Source organism: Dendroctonus ponderosae, unplaced genomic scaffold (genome assembly GCF_020466585.1).
Source record: "Dendroctonus ponderosae isolate FM_Combo_2020 unplaced genomic scaffold, Dpon_F_20191213v2 Dpon_F_20191213_2, whole genome shotgun sequence".
Classification (NCBI taxonomy): Eukaryota; Metazoa; Arthropoda; class Insecta; order Coleoptera; family Curculionidae; genus Dendroctonus; species Dendroctonus ponderosae.
In genome coordinates this window covers 14,733,605-14,752,618 of record NW_026018165.1, presented here as the reverse complement: position 1 = coordinate 14,752,618, position 19,014 = coordinate 14,733,605, and the positions used below count along the sequence as shown (strand labels likewise).

At 33.6% G+C, this 19,014-nt stretch overlaps 4 protein-coding genes and 1 long non-coding RNA gene across 12 annotated transcripts in view; 4 read left to right on the top strand and 1 right to left on the bottom strand.

Annotated features, from left to right (window-relative positions):
• Nucleotides 1–240: 240 nt before the first annotated feature.
• Nucleotides 241–12,040, bottom strand: LOC125503391 (G protein-activated inward rectifier potassium channel 3-like). 6 transcript variants are annotated; one of them, XM_048663655.1, is made up of 8 exons: nt 11,769–12,040; nt 7,864–8,183; nt 2,582–2,766; nt 2,253–2,521; nt 1,950–2,147; nt 1,724–1,898; nt 1,392–1,610; nt 241–564 (listed from the first exon to the last, which is right to left on the bottom strand). In XM_048663655.1, the coding sequence occupies exons 2-8, from the start codon at nt 8,136–8,138 to the stop codon at nt 425–427; spliced, it is 1,461 nt and encodes a 486-aa protein (XP_048519612.1). In that variant the 5' UTR covers nt 8,139–8,183; nt 11,769–12,040; the 3' UTR covers nt 241–424. The 6 variants fall into 6 exon arrangements, with proteins under 6 accessions (XP_048519612.1, XP_048519611.1, XP_048519610.1 ...); XM_048663654.1 differs by lacking the exon at nt 11,769–12,040 and adding an exon at nt 10,755–11,431; XM_048663653.1 differs by lacking the exon at nt 11,769–12,040 and adding an exon at nt 9,073–9,208.
• LOC125503394 lies at nt 9,305–10,099 on the top strand. The gene is made up of 2 exons (XR_007280815.1): nt 9,305–9,390; nt 9,445–10,099. It is a non-coding gene; the product is annotated as an uncharacterized LOC125503394 (long non-coding RNA).
• A 234-nt stretch (nt 12,041–12,274) lies between the features above and the next one.
• On the top strand, nt 12,275–13,338 carry LOC125503393 (RNA-binding protein 33-like). The gene is made up of 3 exons (XM_048663662.1): nt 12,275–12,416; nt 12,702–12,768; nt 12,822–13,338. The coding sequence occupies exons 1-3, from the start codon at nt 12,363–12,365 to the stop codon at nt 13,199–13,201; spliced, it is 501 nt and encodes a 166-aa protein (XP_048519619.1). The 5' UTR covers nt 12,275–12,362; the 3' UTR covers nt 13,202–13,338.
• Nucleotides 13,339–14,139: 801 nt separating this feature from the next.
• On the top strand, nt 14,140–16,438 carry LOC125503392 (ATP-sensitive inward rectifier potassium channel 11-like). Of its 3 annotated transcripts, XM_048663661.1 has the most exons (9): nt 14,211–14,375; nt 14,448–14,535; nt 14,596–14,768; nt 14,816–14,926; nt 14,978–15,154; nt 15,208–15,423; nt 15,625–15,798; nt 15,849–16,034; nt 16,092–16,438. In XM_048663661.1, exons 2-9 carry the CDS (start codon nt 14,483–14,485, stop codon nt 16,364–16,366), a joined length of 1,365 nt encoding a protein of 454 aa, XP_048519618.1. In that variant the 5' UTR covers nt 14,211–14,375; nt 14,448–14,482; the 3' UTR covers nt 16,367–16,438. The 3 variants fall into 3 exon arrangements, with proteins under 3 accessions (XP_048519615.1, XP_048519616.1, XP_048519618.1); XM_048663658.1 differs by having other exon boundaries at nt 14,140–14,375; nt 15,849–16,438; XM_048663659.1 differs by having other exon boundaries at nt 14,140–14,375; nt 14,437–14,535; nt 15,849–16,438.
• Nucleotides 16,439–17,037: 599 nt separating this feature from the next.
• LOC125503582 (1-acyl-sn-glycerol-3-phosphate acyltransferase alpha-like) overlaps nt 17,038–19,014 on the top strand; it is a 2,641-nt gene continuing 664 nt past the window's right edge. The window contains exons 1-4 of the mRNA XM_048664280.1: nt 17,038–17,506; nt 17,634–17,767; nt 17,830–18,046; nt 18,104–18,150. Coding sequence (XP_048520237.1) covers nt 17,325–17,506; nt 17,634–17,767; nt 17,830–18,046; nt 18,104–18,150 — 580 coding nt within the window. The 5' untranslated portion in view covers nt 17,038–17,324. The remainder of the gene's footprint in view (nt 17,507–17,633; nt 17,768–17,829; nt 18,047–18,103; nt 18,151–19,014) is intronic.

Below are 19,014 nucleotides of genomic sequence, written 5' to 3'. Positions count from 1 at the left end.
TTTTGAATAATACATAAAGTGAGTCACAACCGGCGTATTTTCCTCAAAAAAAAACCGTTGCATAAGAAGTTTAGTTTGAAAATGTGAATCCTTTTCGCGTTCTCCGGCTCTGAACTGAAATAATTGCCATAATGATAACAAATAAAAACAAAAATAAGTATGTTAAAAATATAGAATATTTATATCCCGTTTCTGTTCTGATCGATTAGTGGAGAATTACTAATTTCAACAATGGAAAGCTTCTATAAAAAATATGTATTTTTATTCGGAACAACCAGTTTTTGATAACAATAAGTAATCAATTGACTATACCTAACTTATTTTAAACGACTAAAACGAATATAAATAAAAAGTTAAACATATTGAGTGGAAATCGCTAATAGTAATAAAATAATGAATATAAATAAGAAACATAGTTAAATATTCACAAATAATCGGTAGGAAATGGCTTTGTTTCATTCGGTTCTTCTTCGACATCAACAATTCTCATTTGATTCATCAACTTTGGTGGTGATTTTAATATAAAACTTTGCTGGTCTGTTGATACAGGCTGTTTATCTGATTCTAAAAAAATATTTTTTACATTACGATCGGCAAATGTTTTTCAAAATTGTTCTTTTTTATTTAAAAAAAATCCAAAAACTGTGAGTTTTCCTAATAATAAATAGGTTGAAGCCTAAACTGCACGATAGCCAAACTTATTTACATATTTTAATGTAGTTAGTCAAATACGTTTACTATTTTGTATGGTGGGCGGTTAACAATTGAAGAACTACACAATAAAGGAAAAGGATTGAGGAAAAAAATATAATTAATTCTTAAAAACGAAATAAAACTAAAAAGCGGTTGAATGTTAAAGCGAAGTTACTAGCAGAATGTATTTTAAATACTATGTCTTTTATTGAAAAGTTCAAGCTTTAAGGTCAATCGAAATCGAGTTTAATCGAACAATTAGTTTCATTTTCTCTGGCAAAAAAACAGTAAGCTTATGGACGATGAATAATAAATGATGAAAAGAAAAATGGAAAAAATTCCATTAAAAATATAAACTGTTTTGTTTTTGAAACGTTTTTTGAACACAATTTTATAAAACATTTCACCTCAACTTCACGCTGACTTTGCAAGAAAATGTCCTGCATATTATTTGATTAAGCGTCAATTAATCAATTCAAGCATCTCTAAATAAAATTTAATTTGCTTTTTGCATTATGCGGTTTCTTTGAACCAACGCAAACCGTCATTATCTAATTTTGCTGGTCTTTTTTTTTAAATAACTTCCGCTAATAAGTACTGTTGAGTTTGCCAATAGAAAATTTCGTCTTAAGCAATGTTCTTGTGGATTAAAGATGTGTTAAAATAAAGTTGCATGTATTAGCATAAAAAACTCGTACCTGGCATATCTCGAATTCTGTAAAATTCCGCCAAATCCGATCCAGAACACAAAGGCGTATCCACCGATAAAGTATTGTCGAATTTGGAGTAATTCACCTCGTATCCCTGCCTGTCCTTATTATAAGACACCACAGGCTCAAATCGATGCCCCCAGAGAACCTCGCTGGCCAAATAACTGGATCTGGCTTGAGTGGTTTGACCTGTGCTTTCTATTGTACCTACACAGAGAGAATAAACGAATTTAACACAAATAGGTTAAGAAAAGGGCAAGTTTTAGATCCTGCTAGAATTAATACATCGAATTATTTAGGAGATTAAAAATTCTTCATACCTTCTAAAATGACTACAATCTCGAAACGTTCTTGCAACAAATCACCAGCAGACAACTGATAAAACGGCGACTGTACATCGATTTTATGGACAATAGTCATAGGCCAGATGAAAAACAAATTTCCATCACACCCGTCTGCGTTCACACTCAATTCGGTTTGAAAGTTGTTTAAAATCTACCATGAAACATTATTAGAAAATTATTACTGATTACTCAACACACCCACTTCTCCTTCCTTGGTTTTCTTGGACCGGATAAGCTGAGCTCGAATGCTAGCTCCAATAATGTGACTCTTTCGCATATCTCCCACACGGAACATCAGGCACAATTGCCCATCCCTTTGGCAAATTACTGAGTTCTTTGAGAACTGCAATGTTTGCGTTCTGAGTTTGGGACGCGTCATTTTTGCAAAAACGATACCCACCTTAAATCACATCTTTTATCAATATTCATTTCTCATGCCATGTATTACATAGTTCCATTCTCATCAAAAAACTTTTTTGGGTTTTTTTAAACTGTCGACACTTACCATAAAAGCTTGTATAATCATGCCAGCAATACTTTGCAAACACATAATAAAGACGGCTTCCGGACATTCTTCGGTGGTAGTTCGAACACCATAACCGATAGTATGCTGGGTCTCAATGGAGAAGAGGAAGCAGGAAGTGAATCCATGAATGTTCAAGACACACGGTGTCCATTCTGAGTCAGCTTGACTATTTGGAAGATGAGCGTCTTCCAAGTCACCATGGGTGAAAGCGATCAGCCACCAGATGAGGGCAAACAAAAGCCAAGAGCCTGGAAAACGATGGTTTTATCCACACCATAAGTGGTTGTTGCTGAGTGGGCACAGCGTACCTACAAAACCGATGGCGAAGATGGTAAGAGTCCATCTCCATTGCGAGTCGACTAACGTGGTAAAAATATCCTGCAAATAGCGCAATCGTCTCTTTGAGATTCTGGACTGCAGGATGTTGCAGTCTCCGTTCTTGAACACGGCCCGTCTTCGCATTTTTCGTATTGCATTGGGTCTGAATGATTTCCTGCAAAAAATATCAGTCAACATAAACCGTCAACAAGGCCCTGGTTTGCTTCATTCAGAAAAGGATTCTTTAGAATTGGATGGAATAAGATTTTATCGTGAATTTGAATTGAATGAATGAAAAAATTGAGTTACGCGATGATTGCGTTAAATAGTTTGAACATTTTCTAAAATCACGGTTCAAATAGTTTGAAGCATTGAGCAGCTTTTAAGGACATAAAGTTTTGTTCTTTGTATGATTTGCCGTTTTTGAAACGAACAGTTTTTATGGCTTTGTTAAACCTATTCATCATAATTGATCGAAGATCAAGTTAATTATTATAGGGATGCGAAAGTTTTTAGAAATTTCAGTTGCTATATTTCAAGAAAATTAATGCTTTATTCTGAATTTTTTTCCTAATTAGTTTACTTGATTCTAGTGATATTGCACACGTTACTCTCACCTACTGTGTAAATTCAAAAGTTGCAGCTATTTTTTTCCAATTTTTTACCTACATTAACAGAATGTCTCAGGCACAATTTTGCTTAGTTGAACGTCTGGCAATTCCGTTTTGTTCAAATAAAAGTGTTTTTCGTTCAGACCAAGTGATAATGTCTCTTATCTAATTCAACTTGGATTCGGATATCACTGGTTTATGGAATCGAATCCAACTTTTGTTCAATAAATCTCGAGTATTAAATGTAATAAAATTTAATCCGTTATATCCATGCAACTATTTAATTATGCTGACACATTCTTCGTAGAAAATGTATTTTTGGTTCTAACAACCTGGTTTGCTCGAAATCTTACACCGTACTGACGGCTAACTTTCGAGCAAACCACCTCTGAAGATGCATGCCACTTGTGCTTGCGAAACGTCAAGCAGTATTTTTTTCAACGGCGGCCTAAAAGCCCGAAAATCTCACCAAGTTTCAAGTGATAGGTGCGAAATCCCACCCAACCTCCCAAAACCCAAATCTTACTGAATCCTCATACAAACTTAAATGGGCACCAAATATTTTAAGCATAAAATATATTTCAAAAAACCAAGGAAATCTAAGTAGTTTCGATGTTGAATTATATAAAATAATCACTGAAATCTACCTTAGTGACTTAAAGCCTACGCTGCCTATTTTCTGAAATAAAATTAACATTGAACATTTGAAGGCCTCTAAATAGCGACCTGATGGTTACACACATGCAAAAATCTGTATTTGCTGTGCTGAAAATTTCCACTTTTTACTTGAACAGCGAAACGTTATACGATCTCGACTTAATCTCTAAATCGCACCATAAATTTGCACAAATCACTATTTACCTCGTCTCGTTTAAAAAATATTAAAATCAATAGCCAATTAATACCGTTTCACTATAACACAAAAATATAGCACAATCACTAGTCCCATGTAGTCTAACTGGTTCTATTTATTCACATTGGAGCTGCATTAACGACAACGTTCTCAATTACCTCGAATAAAAACTGAAAAACTGCTAATTGGGATGATTAAAATTGTTTTTGATGTAATCACAGTTTTATCTACTTTTCTGATAGGATTATAATAAGGTAATCGACTGTGAACTGAACATGAGAAAAATGTAATTAAATAGATTTCTGATTGTTTAGTAAATATTTAATTAGGAAGCTGGGAGTTTCATGACCTAAAACCGCAAAAGTGGTACTAATAAGTGAGTACTCATTTTTTAATGGTTTAGTCAAGTTTAGAAAATTCTTTACTTGTTACGAGTCTCTTTCTGAAACTGTGAAATTAGCAAAATTTAAAGAGATTTGGAAATCCAGGTAGTACCGAGTCACTCACAATCACAAAAGTTATATTTAAAAGTCTAAGGAAAATTCAAAAATATGTAGCTCATAAATCTAATTTTAATTAAATAATATAAGTATATGAAGTTATACCTTTTAATTTTTTTAACGATATCCATAATCCAATACATACTGGCAGAAATATTGGTAATTTTCAATGAAGTTGTGAGGCTAACGACGCAACATTGTTACCCAAAGAAAGCGCAAAAGCACTTTGCAACTAAAATTTGCAACAAATATCATAAAATTATACATACAGGAAACAATTAAAATTATGCTGCCGAGATTCAATTGCCTTTCAGTTGTTTGCACTCACTTTTATGATCGATTTATTACCTTGTGTGCTTTTAAAATTTCTTAAAAAAAGTAAACATTTAAAATTGTAATTTATTTCGATATTTTCACATTTTATTGAGCAAATATCTGACGTTCAGTAAAGATCATGTGTTATCTTAAGCTTGTCGCTAGCAGAAGAGTAAAGCAGCTTGTTTTTTTAACAATTAGGCCGTTTTATCCTAAGGGAAGACAAATGAAATAAGTCAAGCAAAGCACTTTTACCAACTTTCTATATCAAAAGGTATTTCTCTTGTTTTATTTTAACAAAAATGAACGCATTTTTAAGATTTGCTGACTATAAGTAGATGCTCTAAGTACTATAGTAGGTACATATTTCAATCAATTTTGAGTGCAATATTACAAGTAGACAGTACGTAGATATTGTGAAACAATCCACACTACTCAATGAAAATAATTACAATTCACTTGTTACTCAATTTATATAATGTATTATTTATTGCTTAAGTATCCAGGTTTAATTAAGTTGAAAACTGCACACAGAGTTGAAGTGAATACAAGTGGAAAATTGCGGTTATTTCAACAAAACAGCTACTATCTAGGTTGTAAGCTACTATTGAAATGCTGATAAGATGAAAGTAGTTCTTATCATTGTGTTGTATACCAGTTTAGGTGTAAGAATGACAATGGCCTGATTTTGGTGATAAATGTTTATTTTCAAGGTTCTCTTTGAAGACAAAGGTTTGAAAACGGAAGAATATTAAATTCGTCAAAAACTAATTACATTTTGAACTTTTTAATTGTATGTAAATGATTACTTTAACATTTCAAAGAAATACAGTTTGGTGTTTCGTAACCAGCTGAACTATTTCCAAAGTTTCAACCTTCTATGTACCACTCAAATTGTCTTCATTTCTTCCATTTGTAGAGATTAATTTTCAAGAAATCCAAGTTTGTTCAAGCTTTTGCTTCCAACTCAAACCGTTGCTTCTTTTTCGTTGTACTCAAGTACACTTTTACATTTGTTCATGTACAAGTTCGGAAGAGTTTGCGTGGTTTAATTTGCTGGCTAATTTTACAATCCTCAAGCGAAATTTGCAAAAAAAGAGCACGAAAATAATGTAATTTAAAGTGTTATTATTTAATATTATTGGCATTTAAAATTGTAAAATACCTGCTAGGTGAACTGGAATATGAAAAAGTGGGTTTGCCATAATAGTAAACTCCTGGTGTGAGTTCCCCATTTGGAGATTTAGGTGAACTCCTTTCAGTATCGAGCAAAAATCTCTTATCATACGCCTGCTCCATTTCGGCAAATTTTTTTGGGTTCCACTCCACATTCATTTTAATTTGTCACTCTGGTCGAAACGTTACAATCTTACGCGAACTGAACGGTTTTTTGGAAAATATTGGCCTTTATAAAACTTGTCAAGGCATCATAAATTTGCACTCGTATGTTAACGACAATTAATTTGTCAATAGCAGTCATCATTAGTTAGCACTTGAATGTTTTCATTCGATCCATGTAGCTTGATGGCGGAAAGAAAACTGAAGATTTTTGGAATTTTCAACTTCTACAAGTGCTATATATAACATGACAACGGTTATCTTTGATTTATCATCAGATTTTCCATTTATTTACTTGTAATTATAATGTGATCGAGCGTCAGACGCTCCGTTACCTGTGATTACTGGATAAAACTGCCCCTGATATGCAAATAGCAACTGTAACTTCATATATGCAAAGTATTTATTTACCCATTTACTACTCAACATAACAATATGATTGAACACTTGTTTAGGCAAAAAAGGCTGATCAATTTTGAGTGAAAATTTTTTCACATGTGTTTTTTATTTGGGTATGTTAATATTTTCTCGGCCTTTTTATCATTATTATCCATCTCACTAGATTGCCGCCTGCTTAAATCTTCCGTATGATATTCCTTAAAATTCGTTGATCCAGTTCAAATTGCTTATTTTGTCTCTTTAAAATTCACTTTTTTTCTCAGTCAATCATTTCAATTCAATTCAAATTATCTTTCAGCACTATTATATCATATAAAATTTAAGTGTTAGATCACAAGCTCGATTTTTGCGATGAGAGTCACATGCATAACTGATGCGAGCTGATTTAATGGAATTTTTGGTGCTGTTTAATTTATTAAATCAGTCTTAAAATTGTTGAATCTTCTAATCGACTATTAAGCTGAAAAGTGTGCGCATTCCACTTGATTTTTTGAATCAGTTTTTTCTCTGTTGAATAACTTGTAAAGAAAAAAAGAAAATAAAATACATTAAATAATATATTTACTCCGGAGTTTCATAAAAAAAATCATGATTCGTCATGATGATGATGATGATTAAATTATTTTTAAATATTTTTTGAAGATGAAGCTTATAGGGTAATGTAGAAAGACTAATTGATTCAAAAAGAAACGTAAGTTTTTAAATGAAAGTATTTGATACTGCTATTTAATTTTTTATACTGACTGACCATTTTTTTTTGTTTTTTTCCAGAGCGGTGTATGTATAAATCCCGTTCACCCCGTTAAATGTATTTCCTGTAAATCGACATGCCTGCTCTATTTTTGATTAGGGAAAACCTAACAATAATTATTGTAGAAGGATTTGGAAGGAAACCCCGAAAAAATTTCCAAAACCTTCTTTCGTTCAAGTTCAAAGTTCAAGGTAGACATCTAAGAGCTTACTATATACTGGAAAATTAATCAATATACTTACATAAAACGTTGCAAACCAAATTTGAATATTTTTCCCATTAGATTGAGTCCATATTCCTAGATTCGAGAAATCGGTTGGATGTGAGGGAGCAGAAAAATATTCCTGTTTCCACTCACACTTTTTCAGAATTCACCCCTTAATCTTCGCTTAACTATTCTTTTACTCAACCAAATTTTTTTTATACCTAATCAAATGCCTCATTGTTTTTAAGCAGAAGAAGTCGATCAATATAATCCAACAGAGCAAAAAATCAATTTCCTCACCTTGATTCATCTGTTCGCTGAATTCCGTTATACAAAGAGCCATCGCAGGTTGACGCTTTGGCCAGGCTTGCTTCAGTTCCGACCTTAGCTAATCTTTGACCAAATTCAAAGGGGTTTTCATCCGGAGCATTTGGATTGATTTCGCCGAAAGCTGGCAAATCTGGAGTACTGGAACCGATCCGAAATCTGGACGAAATCCATTTCGAATTATTATTGTTCACCATCGGTGTGCCCTCTTCTTGGATGTTGTCCTGTCGATGGATTGTCTTTGCCATGGCTTGAGACTCGGTTCCTTTCAGTGATGGTAAATATCATGTTAGCTGAAAGGAATCTTCAAGTTAGCAGAACACTAACATTGCAACCATTCACTTTGATGTTGACTACAGTTACATTAGTTTTACTTCATAATACTTGATGGGATTAAAGAACGACTAAAGCAGTCGCACTGTCTCACAGCAGAATTGGCTCAATAAAATTAAATCTCAACACCAATTGCTTACGTCGTCACTTACAATCATTTTAAAACCCACACCGGCCATATTCAAATCGACACTACAAGCGACACTAACCAATTGTGCTAACACTTATTTGAACATCGTATTAATCTATTGTGTTGACCCTCACCCAGCTTTTTCCTAACGACTTAACAACTGCATCAAGTCCATTTCCTTCATCATTTACATTAGCTATTTTCTGGACGTTTTTCGCAAATTTTGGCAAATTGTCGCTACGTGTTTGCATTGACTCAAATTGATAATTGCTGAATTATTATCACTTTGATGGTTTTTTACGTAACCACAAGTGGCTAAACCCGGAAACGTACAGCGTTGAACGTCTTGGAATGTTTTTGGAGCAATTGTCTAATTAAATAATACAGTCTAATGCCAAGTAGTTTCCTTACAAAAAATATGCTAAGTTGGGTATTCGTTAAAGCTATTGACTAGAGTTTAATAATAGTCTTCTCTCAAATCGAAGAAATAATAAAAATAATATTCAAAATTTAATGGTTAGTCAGATTACCAGCAATTTGAAACTTACAAATTGACCCCAAAGAAATTTTCAATTAGATTGTCAGAATTGTCAATCAAAAATTAATCGGTTAATCAGAATTTGGTAAAAAAAACATTTTATGATTGTACAAACCGCAAAATTCATTAGCGTGCTAAAAAATTGCTGTCGCAATGTAATTTATTATATTTTGTACTCAACCTGGGTTGTAACATCACGACCTCAAATAGTTTCAACACAACAGCTTGAGCATCAATTTTTGAGTTTTGATGAACATTAATCCGCTGCACCTAAACACAACAGCACCTCAATGCAAACGTATGTTCATTTGATAGCCAAACGAGTTTTTATTGGACGATTATTCAATTTAGATTAATAGTGATTGGCTTTAAAGTAGCAGCATTAACATTGCTTATCTGGAAATGGAAATTGTAGGATATGAATCAATTATTAATATCCTCCTTTATCGCATGCTTGAAAGTAACATAAGAAGACAATTAAGAAAACTATATGCAATTCGTAGGTATATGTTAAACTACACACTCAATCTGTTGAAATTATATCATTTCATAGGCTAAGGAAGTTTGTCATAAACAGATACTATGCTGTTCTGAGGGGTACAACTATATTTGGACCACCGAGCAAATTAAACATTTTGGTCCTTCGAACCGGACCAGATACCGCACCAAATGGCAGGCCGATGTTAATTTTTGAGCGTTTAATTGTATATATTGGGGTACAAATCCTTCAGAAGAATAATACTCGTCTACAGCTGGGTTTTCAACTGCAAATCATTTCTTAGTTGCCCACATGGCAGCGATTTTATTTTAAACATACGCACGCATTTGAGATAACAAGCAATTTAAGCACAGTCTAGTAGATGTTGGCCATTAAAATCTTTAAACATGGTTGTGGCTGATCCAAAGCTCATAATAAAACAGGTTCGAAAAAAATTTGCCGTAAAAAAAATTGTGAAAGAAAAAACACAAATACAAAAAATCTCTCATTATTTGCGAAAAAGGTTCAAACAGTCTTACAAAACAGATAAAAATGGCACAAATGTTTCGGCCAGAAGTAAAATTAAAAAATGTCTAGTCCTTCAAAAGCCATTTTTTTCAATTTTATTTTAAAGAAAAGGGCATATTTTAATTGTACGTATGATGTAAAATTAACTCGCGCATCATACCTATTGATTTTCAAAGAAATATAAATAGCTGTTCCGATAAAAGTGTCACTTAATTTTTAAATAATGACTGCAGAAAACGTTACTGTACGGATAGTTTGAGAAACGATGATGATTTTTTAAATAATTTTGTAATAATTTAACCGAGCAACATTCACTATGAAAAAGATAAAATAACGCAACTAAAATAACCCATAAGTTCTTAAGAAGACAATTTATTGTCAGTGGATTTTACCTGCAGAAAAGCGTATCTGGAAAACGTTTGGCGAGAAAAAGTGCCTTAAGGCAAAAGTTGAGAATAAGAACAGAATATAGAATTTGTTCTGCTAAATAATTTAAACCATAAATTTGAAAATAGACTGTAATAAATAATTTTTCAAGCTTTTTTAAAGCTAAAAAACCACTTAAGTGATGGCTCTTATTTAATAACAGTTTGAACTCTGCTGGGGTGCTGAAATCCCGCCAATAAAGTGTAAATTTGTTAGAAGTTAGATCACTGATAAAAAACTGAACAATGTAAATTCTGTTTTTTCACCAAGCTTTAATTAAAATTAATTAAATGAAAAATATGTGGCATTCTCTTTGAAAAGTTTGCTGTCTAGTTCTACCATATTATTTAATTTATTATGCGCAATAACCTTTGTTCATTAATAATAATTGAAATATTATCAACCTATCGGTAGGTTTGGCGACTACTTACCACGTGTCTTTCACAAATTGTAACATGTTTCTTTGCACACTCTTTTAACTCAATAAAAAACGGCTGCAATGTGTCCACAGACAGAAAAATGTGTGTTTTAACTGATATGAATCGTGAAAAATATTCTAAAATCCTTATCTGAGCAAATATGGATTAGATGAAATACACGCGATGATATCTTAGAAACCACCAGGTGTCTGTTCGCGGTTTTACGTTTGGTTTATGTGAGATGGTAGGAATTTGTATATATTAATTACCCATCGATATTAAAATCTGTTGCTTGCTTAAATGAATATCATAAAATCATTGCATTTTTCGGTCATCATGAGTATTTGCCACAAAAGTAATATTTTCAATGCTCAGGTTTCAACACCATAGTTTCAATCAAGGTTTAATCGAAAAAAATTAACATTCGATTTTTGCATCATTTCGGTATTAATTGATCAGAAGAACTCGATTTTTACAGTAAAATTATACTATGTAACGACTCTTTGTACAACTTAGGGTAAACTAATACTATTAAAAGTCCGAAATTCGCTGCATTGCAGACACAACGTGATTAAATGCTATAGAATAGATTGAAAAGCTTTAAAATGCACAGTTTCGCATTTGCCTGGTTATACTTTTGTTTAATGATTTTCTGAAAGGTGAGACTAGTATAAAAATCAATACAAATTAAATTTACATCAAATATAATAGTTTCCTGCAACTTGGATGTTTTCTCATTCACGCAGCCGAAGCGCAACATTTTTTTTGCCATTCATAGAAACAAGGTTTCTGAAGCAAAAAACACCATTTAGATACATTTTTGTAAAATATCAGATTCCAGCATCAAAGTCGTCTGGATAGGTAGGAATGTAAATTCAATTGGTAATAGTAAGCAAGCTCGTACTAAAACATGTATATTTCTTCCAGTAGCTAAAGGAGATGATGGACGCAGAGGAATGGATTTTCAATTTCCTACCAGCCCTAACGATGGATACACATTCCTTATATTTTGATATATTTTCCTACACCTCGTCCTCCAGCTCCTGCACCACCTTCACCACCATTTGGCCCTCCTGGTTAAGGACCGCCAGGTTATTATGATGACTTTCCGCCTGATCCTCATCCACTTGCACCTACCGATAACACTTGTAATCAAAGAACTATACAAAGATGCAAAGCCCCATTCGATTTTTGCCCAAACTGCAATGAGACCATTTCTGGCTAGCAAATGTTTATATTGAAATTTGAAGAACACTAGTGTCTCTCTTTGCATGTTATTGAATAAATTAATAATGCGTTTAAATGTAAGTTGTTTTTTCAAAATATTATGTTCGATTCGATTATCGGTATCAAGTTGTTTTATTTATATACTTTTTTATTTCAACAGCAAAATTTGAAATGGCAAAACTATCACAAGTCGATAAAACGATATTTTGGAAATTCCTAAACCATTCAGTACTGGATAATAAATTATTGCGTTGTGAATTCATATCGGGTTGACATTGTTTATATTATATAAGCTCTAGGGTCAACCAATGCTATAAGAAGTCAGATTTGCTTTATTTCGGACATAATAAAAAAGTGATTAGATGCGCTCGAATACAGTGTAAAACGTTCAAAATGCGCAGTTTAATATTTTCCCAATTTTTCATTGGGCTGCTGATTTACTCAAAGGTGAGGCAAGAAAAACAAATACAACTTAAACGTTTATTAAGTCCATTACAAAAAAAATTAAATATGTTTCACTTGTTGTCTATCTTATCTTCTGGCTTAAGCTATTTCTTGAGAATTTTTCGTTATTCTCTTCTGGATAACTTTCTGGTTATTCAACGATAAATCAAACCACCTTTGTACTGATTCCATGACTCCATATGTATAAATCCAAGTCGTAATATTTTTTTCAAAAATCGTTTTTCAAAAAAGAAAACACCACCTAGTTTAATTTGGGTGTAATATCAGATTCCAGCATCATCACAAGAAAGCCTTCTCATCAGAATAGCTAGAAATGGAAACTCAATTGAAAACGGTAAGCAGATACTTAGACAGTAAATCGCAATTAAACTGGTATGTTTCCTTCAGCCACTGATGGAGACGATGGACGCAGAGTAAATCAGTTTCAACATTTGCCTAACCCATACGATGGATTTTATCCTATGCCTTTTTATCCGCCGCCTCCTCCTCCTCCACCATTCGGCCCTCCAGGTTTCGGACACCCACATCATCATTTTGGTTCCTTTCCTCCTCCACCTCCTCGTCCAATAAACCATTGCAACTGCAATCGAACTACTGCACAAGAAGGCGCAAATGAGGACAGAAACACCAATACTAATGGAACTTTTACAGAGCTTCCTGTAAATGGTACATCTGGTAACAATGGAACAGAATGGGGTTCGGAGCTCTATCCCTTGAGGGAAGGCGAACCTGCTGATCCAGAAGTCGCGCGTTTTCAAAACGCTTGATGTTATCAACAGCAAGAAACAATGTTTTAACAGCAAGAAACAATGATGATTTTATATGAATTTATACAAAAATTTGTAAACAGAATCCATGTGTTTTTTTGTATGAAATACAGCCTAAGAACAGATTGAAATTGTCAGCCTGCAATTTTATCCAACCACCTACTTGCACTATGACTACAGTAATTTTGTACTGAACAGGCAAACTTGTCTCGATATTTTTAAAATATGTATGTTTTTTAATGCCGAAATTATCAATCTAGAAATCCAGATATTGAAAAAATTTATAAAGGTGTGCCTGTTTTTCATGGTTAATGAAAGAACGGAAAACGCTCAAACTTTTCAAACAATTGGAGCTGAATTGGTTCAGCTAGCCAATCTCAGAAAATCCTTTTTTAGGCCTTTATCAAAGTAATTTTCATAATAAATCAACACTTACAATAGATTTGCTACATTAAATTGCTCTTCCAGGCTTCAAGGTCGGCCTCAGTTCTCGTTGCTGTCTTGGATAAGCCTAATTACTTTTTCAAATGTATTCTTCAAAATATTCACATTTTCTTTCAGTTGCATTAATATTTTAAACTTATGGGTATCAAAGGCCCATGTAAGTAATCCATAGGGCAACAGATTTCCGATTTTTCCTTGAACCCTGGTGAATATCAATTGATTAACACTTCATTAGCTCGTTCAGTTTCATCGGCGATCTTTACAAAATCGAATTTATCAACCATTGCACTTAAAAAATTGAAGATTTTTTACGTTATAAACGGCAAAATACGGTGTATTAATGCATTTGAACTACTTATAATGTAAAAAAGCCAACAAAATTGAAAAACTGACTAAAGTGAGCCTAAATTTTAAGTCGTTTTAGATAGAACTGAATTTAATGGAAGGATATCAATAAAATTACAAATACAATTTGCTTATTTTTAGACTAACAAAAATGGTGATTCTTTTGTCCTTAATGAAGCAATTTCTTTATTTGCTATTTTTAAATCTTTTGTTGGCCACTCAGCCTCAAATTGGCAGATTATCGTAGTTATTCTATCAAAGCGGTGAAATTTTCAGATGGTTTGAAGCTTTGAAGATTTACGGCGGCAACTCGTTTCAAGCGCAAATATTTACTCGATATACACTCACTGCCCACGACAATGAGTGCAAGTTTATGAGTGCAAAGGTAATTTCCTCAAAATTGGAGGATGTAGTTGTTAGTCAATTAATATTTTATAATATAAAAGTTTTACATCAGAAACATTCAGTGCGCATTGAAATAGTGATGAGACCATGACTATCTGGGATGTTGAGTGGTTTTCTCAAAAAGCTGAGCAGGCACGCAGGTAAAGCGAGAATTTACGCAGGTAAATCAACTGGAGAAATAAAATATAATATTTTACTAGAAAAACATGGATCCCGTGGAAATCCCGAAAATGTCCAAAGCGAGCGATTTTGAAAGATGGACACAAAAACGTCTACAGGAAAAATATTTCCAAGATTCGATGGTGGAGATATTTGCAAGATATCTTCACAACCCTGTTGGACGCCCAATGGAGGTGGACGCTCCAGTTCCTAGGTAAGCTCTAGCTTCGACCATCTGCTCAATAATGCGCGCGTTTTCAGTTCTAGAATTTTTCGGGTGCTGGCTGATCTTTGCGCTGGTTTGGTGGTTAATCGCCTTTGTGCATGGAGATTTACATGATGATCATTTACCGCTACGCCAAGCCGAAATCGGTAATAAAGCACTTAAATTATCAGCATAATATTCATATACAATCCATTCAGGTTGGACACCTTGCGTTCTCAATATCCACGGATTCCATTCTGCCTTCCTCTACTCAATAGAAACTCAGCACACCACAGGATATGGCCTAAGAGTAATTACAGAAGAATGTCCGGAGGCAATTTTCGTTCTGGTTTGCCAGTGCTTAATCGGCATAACTTTGGACTCATTTGCAATCAGTGCGTCATCCAAAACTCTATATAATTCACTTAGATAAATGAGAATTTTTTAGGTATAGTTTTTGCTAAATTGGTCCGCGCCAAGCACGCATCGCACACAGTTCAGTTTTCCAAAAATGCCGTTCTTTCTCACAGGAATGGAAAATTGTGCTTTATGTTCAGAGTTGGCGATATCAAGAAGAGTCGGCTGGCAGGGGTAGCAGTAAGAGCGATTGTTGTTAAGTGTGAGCGCTCGCAGGAAGGAGAAGTTCTTCAAAACTATCAAACAGGTAGCATAAATAACCAGTGGTAAACGCTTTGAGCGAAACAAGGCAGTTTGCCCAATGTGTGTGGTAGAAAGGGACAAAATGAGTTTCTGAAAAAGAGGATCAGTGTGTTAGAACCTGCGTCGTCTGTTTCTGCTGCACGCATTTATGTTTTTTCCTTGCTCCACTCGGGTCTCTTAATCGAGGCGCATTTCTGCGTTTCAGAATTATCTTTAAAGTGTGATGATGGACCCAGTAGTATTATTTTGTTATGGCCGTTAATTCTCTACCACGAAATCGACGAGAACTCCCCACTATACGACTTTACAGTGCCCGAAATAATGAAGTGCCAGAAAGTTGAAATAATTGTAGTCCTTAACGGAACGGTGGAAAGTACTGGTAAGTGCTCCTAAACCCCAAAAACTAATTTTCTCACATTGCCTTTGAAGGAGTTTCCATTGAGGCAAAATCCAGCTATTTATCAAGCGAAATTCTCTGGGATCATAAGTTTGCACCAATCATATCGTATAATAAATACGTGAATTGCTACGATGCCGATTGGGAGAAATTCGATCAAACCTACGCTCTAAAGATGAACCATGCGGAAGAAGACGAATATGTTTTAGAAAATCCAGGTGCAACTCCTTCAGGAACATTGGACGAAATTTGGTTATTACAAAGTCCTGTTTTAGAAACGAAACTGCTAGGGAGCCCTGATATGTTCGAAGCTGAGCTTGATGGCCAAACAGATCAGATTGGATCCACTTCTGAGCGATTTGGAGCTGTTCACGAAACGAGCAGATCAGTCGATACTAATACGTATTTTCCCGATTATGAGAAACCTTCCGGTCCCGATTGTTCCGACAAAGGCAAACATCGCGCAAATAAGCCCAAATACCCGGAAACTATCAGAGAAAGTGATGAAAACTATGAAGAAATGCATGAAATACAGGTCACTTTAGTTTGAACGCAATTTATCATGTGTTGTTGAATACATTTCTTACAATATAAAAGTTTAATACAGGGTGATAAATCAAAACGGGCGTTAATTCTTTGAATTGGATTGTCTGGGGTTGTTAAGGGTGTAGGAAATATATTTGAAGGAAGCACTTCTCACTAACAATGGAGACGTTTGCGAATTATAGATATTTTTTATATTGAAAAGTATAATTATAAAGAAAAGTTAGTTTATCTTAGCTACTCGCTAGCTAATCAAATTAGTCGACAAAGTTGGAATTTTGTAAATGGAAAAGTTTCTTCTACTCGGTTCATAGATTCGGCTTCGTTCCTACTTTTGAAAATAAACTTTTTATTTTGCGACATTGGAATTTGAGTTTCGAGTAATTTGGTGCACTAAAACCGGCCACTAAAACCAAACACTTGCAACATTTATCTTCATCCGCAAACTATTGTCGATCTCTAGATTTTGAGTTGAGTGTATTTTTTGTTTTTTCTGGTTAACATCGCTGGAGCAGCTGAAAATTGATAAGCAAGTGAACTAAAATCAATGAGTCTAGAATAATTTGCAATTGTCTATTGCATTGGTTTTGAATAATATATATAAGAAAATATATGAAATACAAGAAAGAGCACAATTAATAAAAATATATAAAAGTGTAAAAAAATACTTTGTGTATTGGACATATAACGAACTAGATAACCTTTTTTAAAAAAGCGTGCGATCGACTTTCGTTTTCCATAATCAGGAACAAGCCATACCTAAATTTACCATAGGCAGGAGCGGGTGTTTATTGTTGTCAAATACTAAAATCGTTAAATTGCCTGCTGATAATCAAGTATAAAAATAATCAGTTGGGTAGATATCATATCAATAAAGCATATTAGACCCAAATTCAACTCCTTTTAAAATAACATTATCATGAACACAGTAAGTAAACGCATATCTGGCAGAAAAACCTTCCGAGATGACTGTTTATCTTCAGTTAATTCTTTTTTCGTCCTTTGTCGGATTGGTCTGGTTGATTAAGGCCAGTCCGGTCGTTAGATATTATCTAAAGTTTTCTGCTTATTACGGGATAGTGATGGTGGGCTCATTGTTTTTAATACCAGTGTTCATTTTCCATCCGTTTAGTGTTCATAACTTTGTGTAAGTATTTATTCATGCATTCACTTAATTTCAGAAAAAGTTCATTATTTTCTAAGCGAGTTTATAAAAAAGCCGTTTTTTTATAAAATATAAAATTATTGAACAATTGTTGTATTATTGTTTCTAGTATAGGATCACACTGTTTCCGTTGGATCACCCATTTAATAGGAGTAAAGTGGATAATTCAAAATCCTGATTACTTGGAATCAGATGAACCATGCATTATTGTTTCGAATCATCAAAGTTCTTTAGATGTTTTAGGTATGCAAGTCTCTCTCTAAGTAGATGTATTAAAATTGAAAAAACATGTTTTGTAATACCAGGATTATTTCAAATATGGCCTAAAATGGGTAAATGCACTGTAATTGCCCGAAATGCAGTTTTCTGGGTATGGCCAATGGGATTTGCGGCATGGTTGGCAGGTTTGATTTTTATCCCAAGAGCGAAGTCTAAAGCTGATCGAGCCAAAACTATTATTAACGACGTGGCGGACCAATTAACTCTCACCCAGGTATTCGTGCTAAAAAAACGATATTTTTAGTTAATCGCGCAATCCAATTCCTATAAAATTGTGGAACCTTTAATGGAATTTATCAGTTTAATAGAAGGCATTAGCCCCTACTTCATGCTTATAGTCATATCAGGCATTTATTGATTGCGGCGTTCAATCATATTTATAGTAATCATTCCTGTCATGGTTTGCAACATCTGAACTCAGGATTAAGCACTTTTTGGCTCAATATCCTTCATTTAAACCTGATATTAAATACTTTTTGATAAACAAAGTTTATATATACTATTGCTATAAACGCACGCAAATTGAATGAATTGATAAAACTAAAAGCAGAAACGGTTTGAAATGTTTTGAACGAATTTATACAATATTTTTATCGAAAGCGTATGTTAATGCTCTGCTAGTTAACTTGAACTGGCTGCTAAACTTATTCAGTGAATATTGTACATGGCGCCCTAACGATGGACTAAAGTACGCAAAACCCGTAATATTTGTTTAAAAATTATCATCGTCACATTGTAAAGGTACTACTTAAACGGGCATCATTTAAATATTTTTTTCTATTGAAACACCCGACTTTTTATTTTATTTTTAAAATCTTACTGGACTTTTTCTTATATAAAATATGAACGATTCATATTTTTTATATCAGAAAGTAAGTGAAATTTACATAAGAATTCCAAAATAACATTAAATATATTTGGGTGTTCCATTAGAAAAAAGTAGTTAATTGTGAATTATTTTAAAATATGTTATCCTTATCCAACCTTTCCAATACGACGATGAACATTTTGATACAAATAATACCGGTTACGTGAACTTACTTTATTCTATACTTGGGACACCCTGTACAGTCGACCTACGAATTATACTGGATTTATAAAATCACCATCAAATTCTAGTCTATTTGCGAGGTTAAATCATTATTTCCACATAGTCTGTTACTGGAAAATTGAATCATCAGAAAACCATACGTTTAAAAAGTCACATAAAG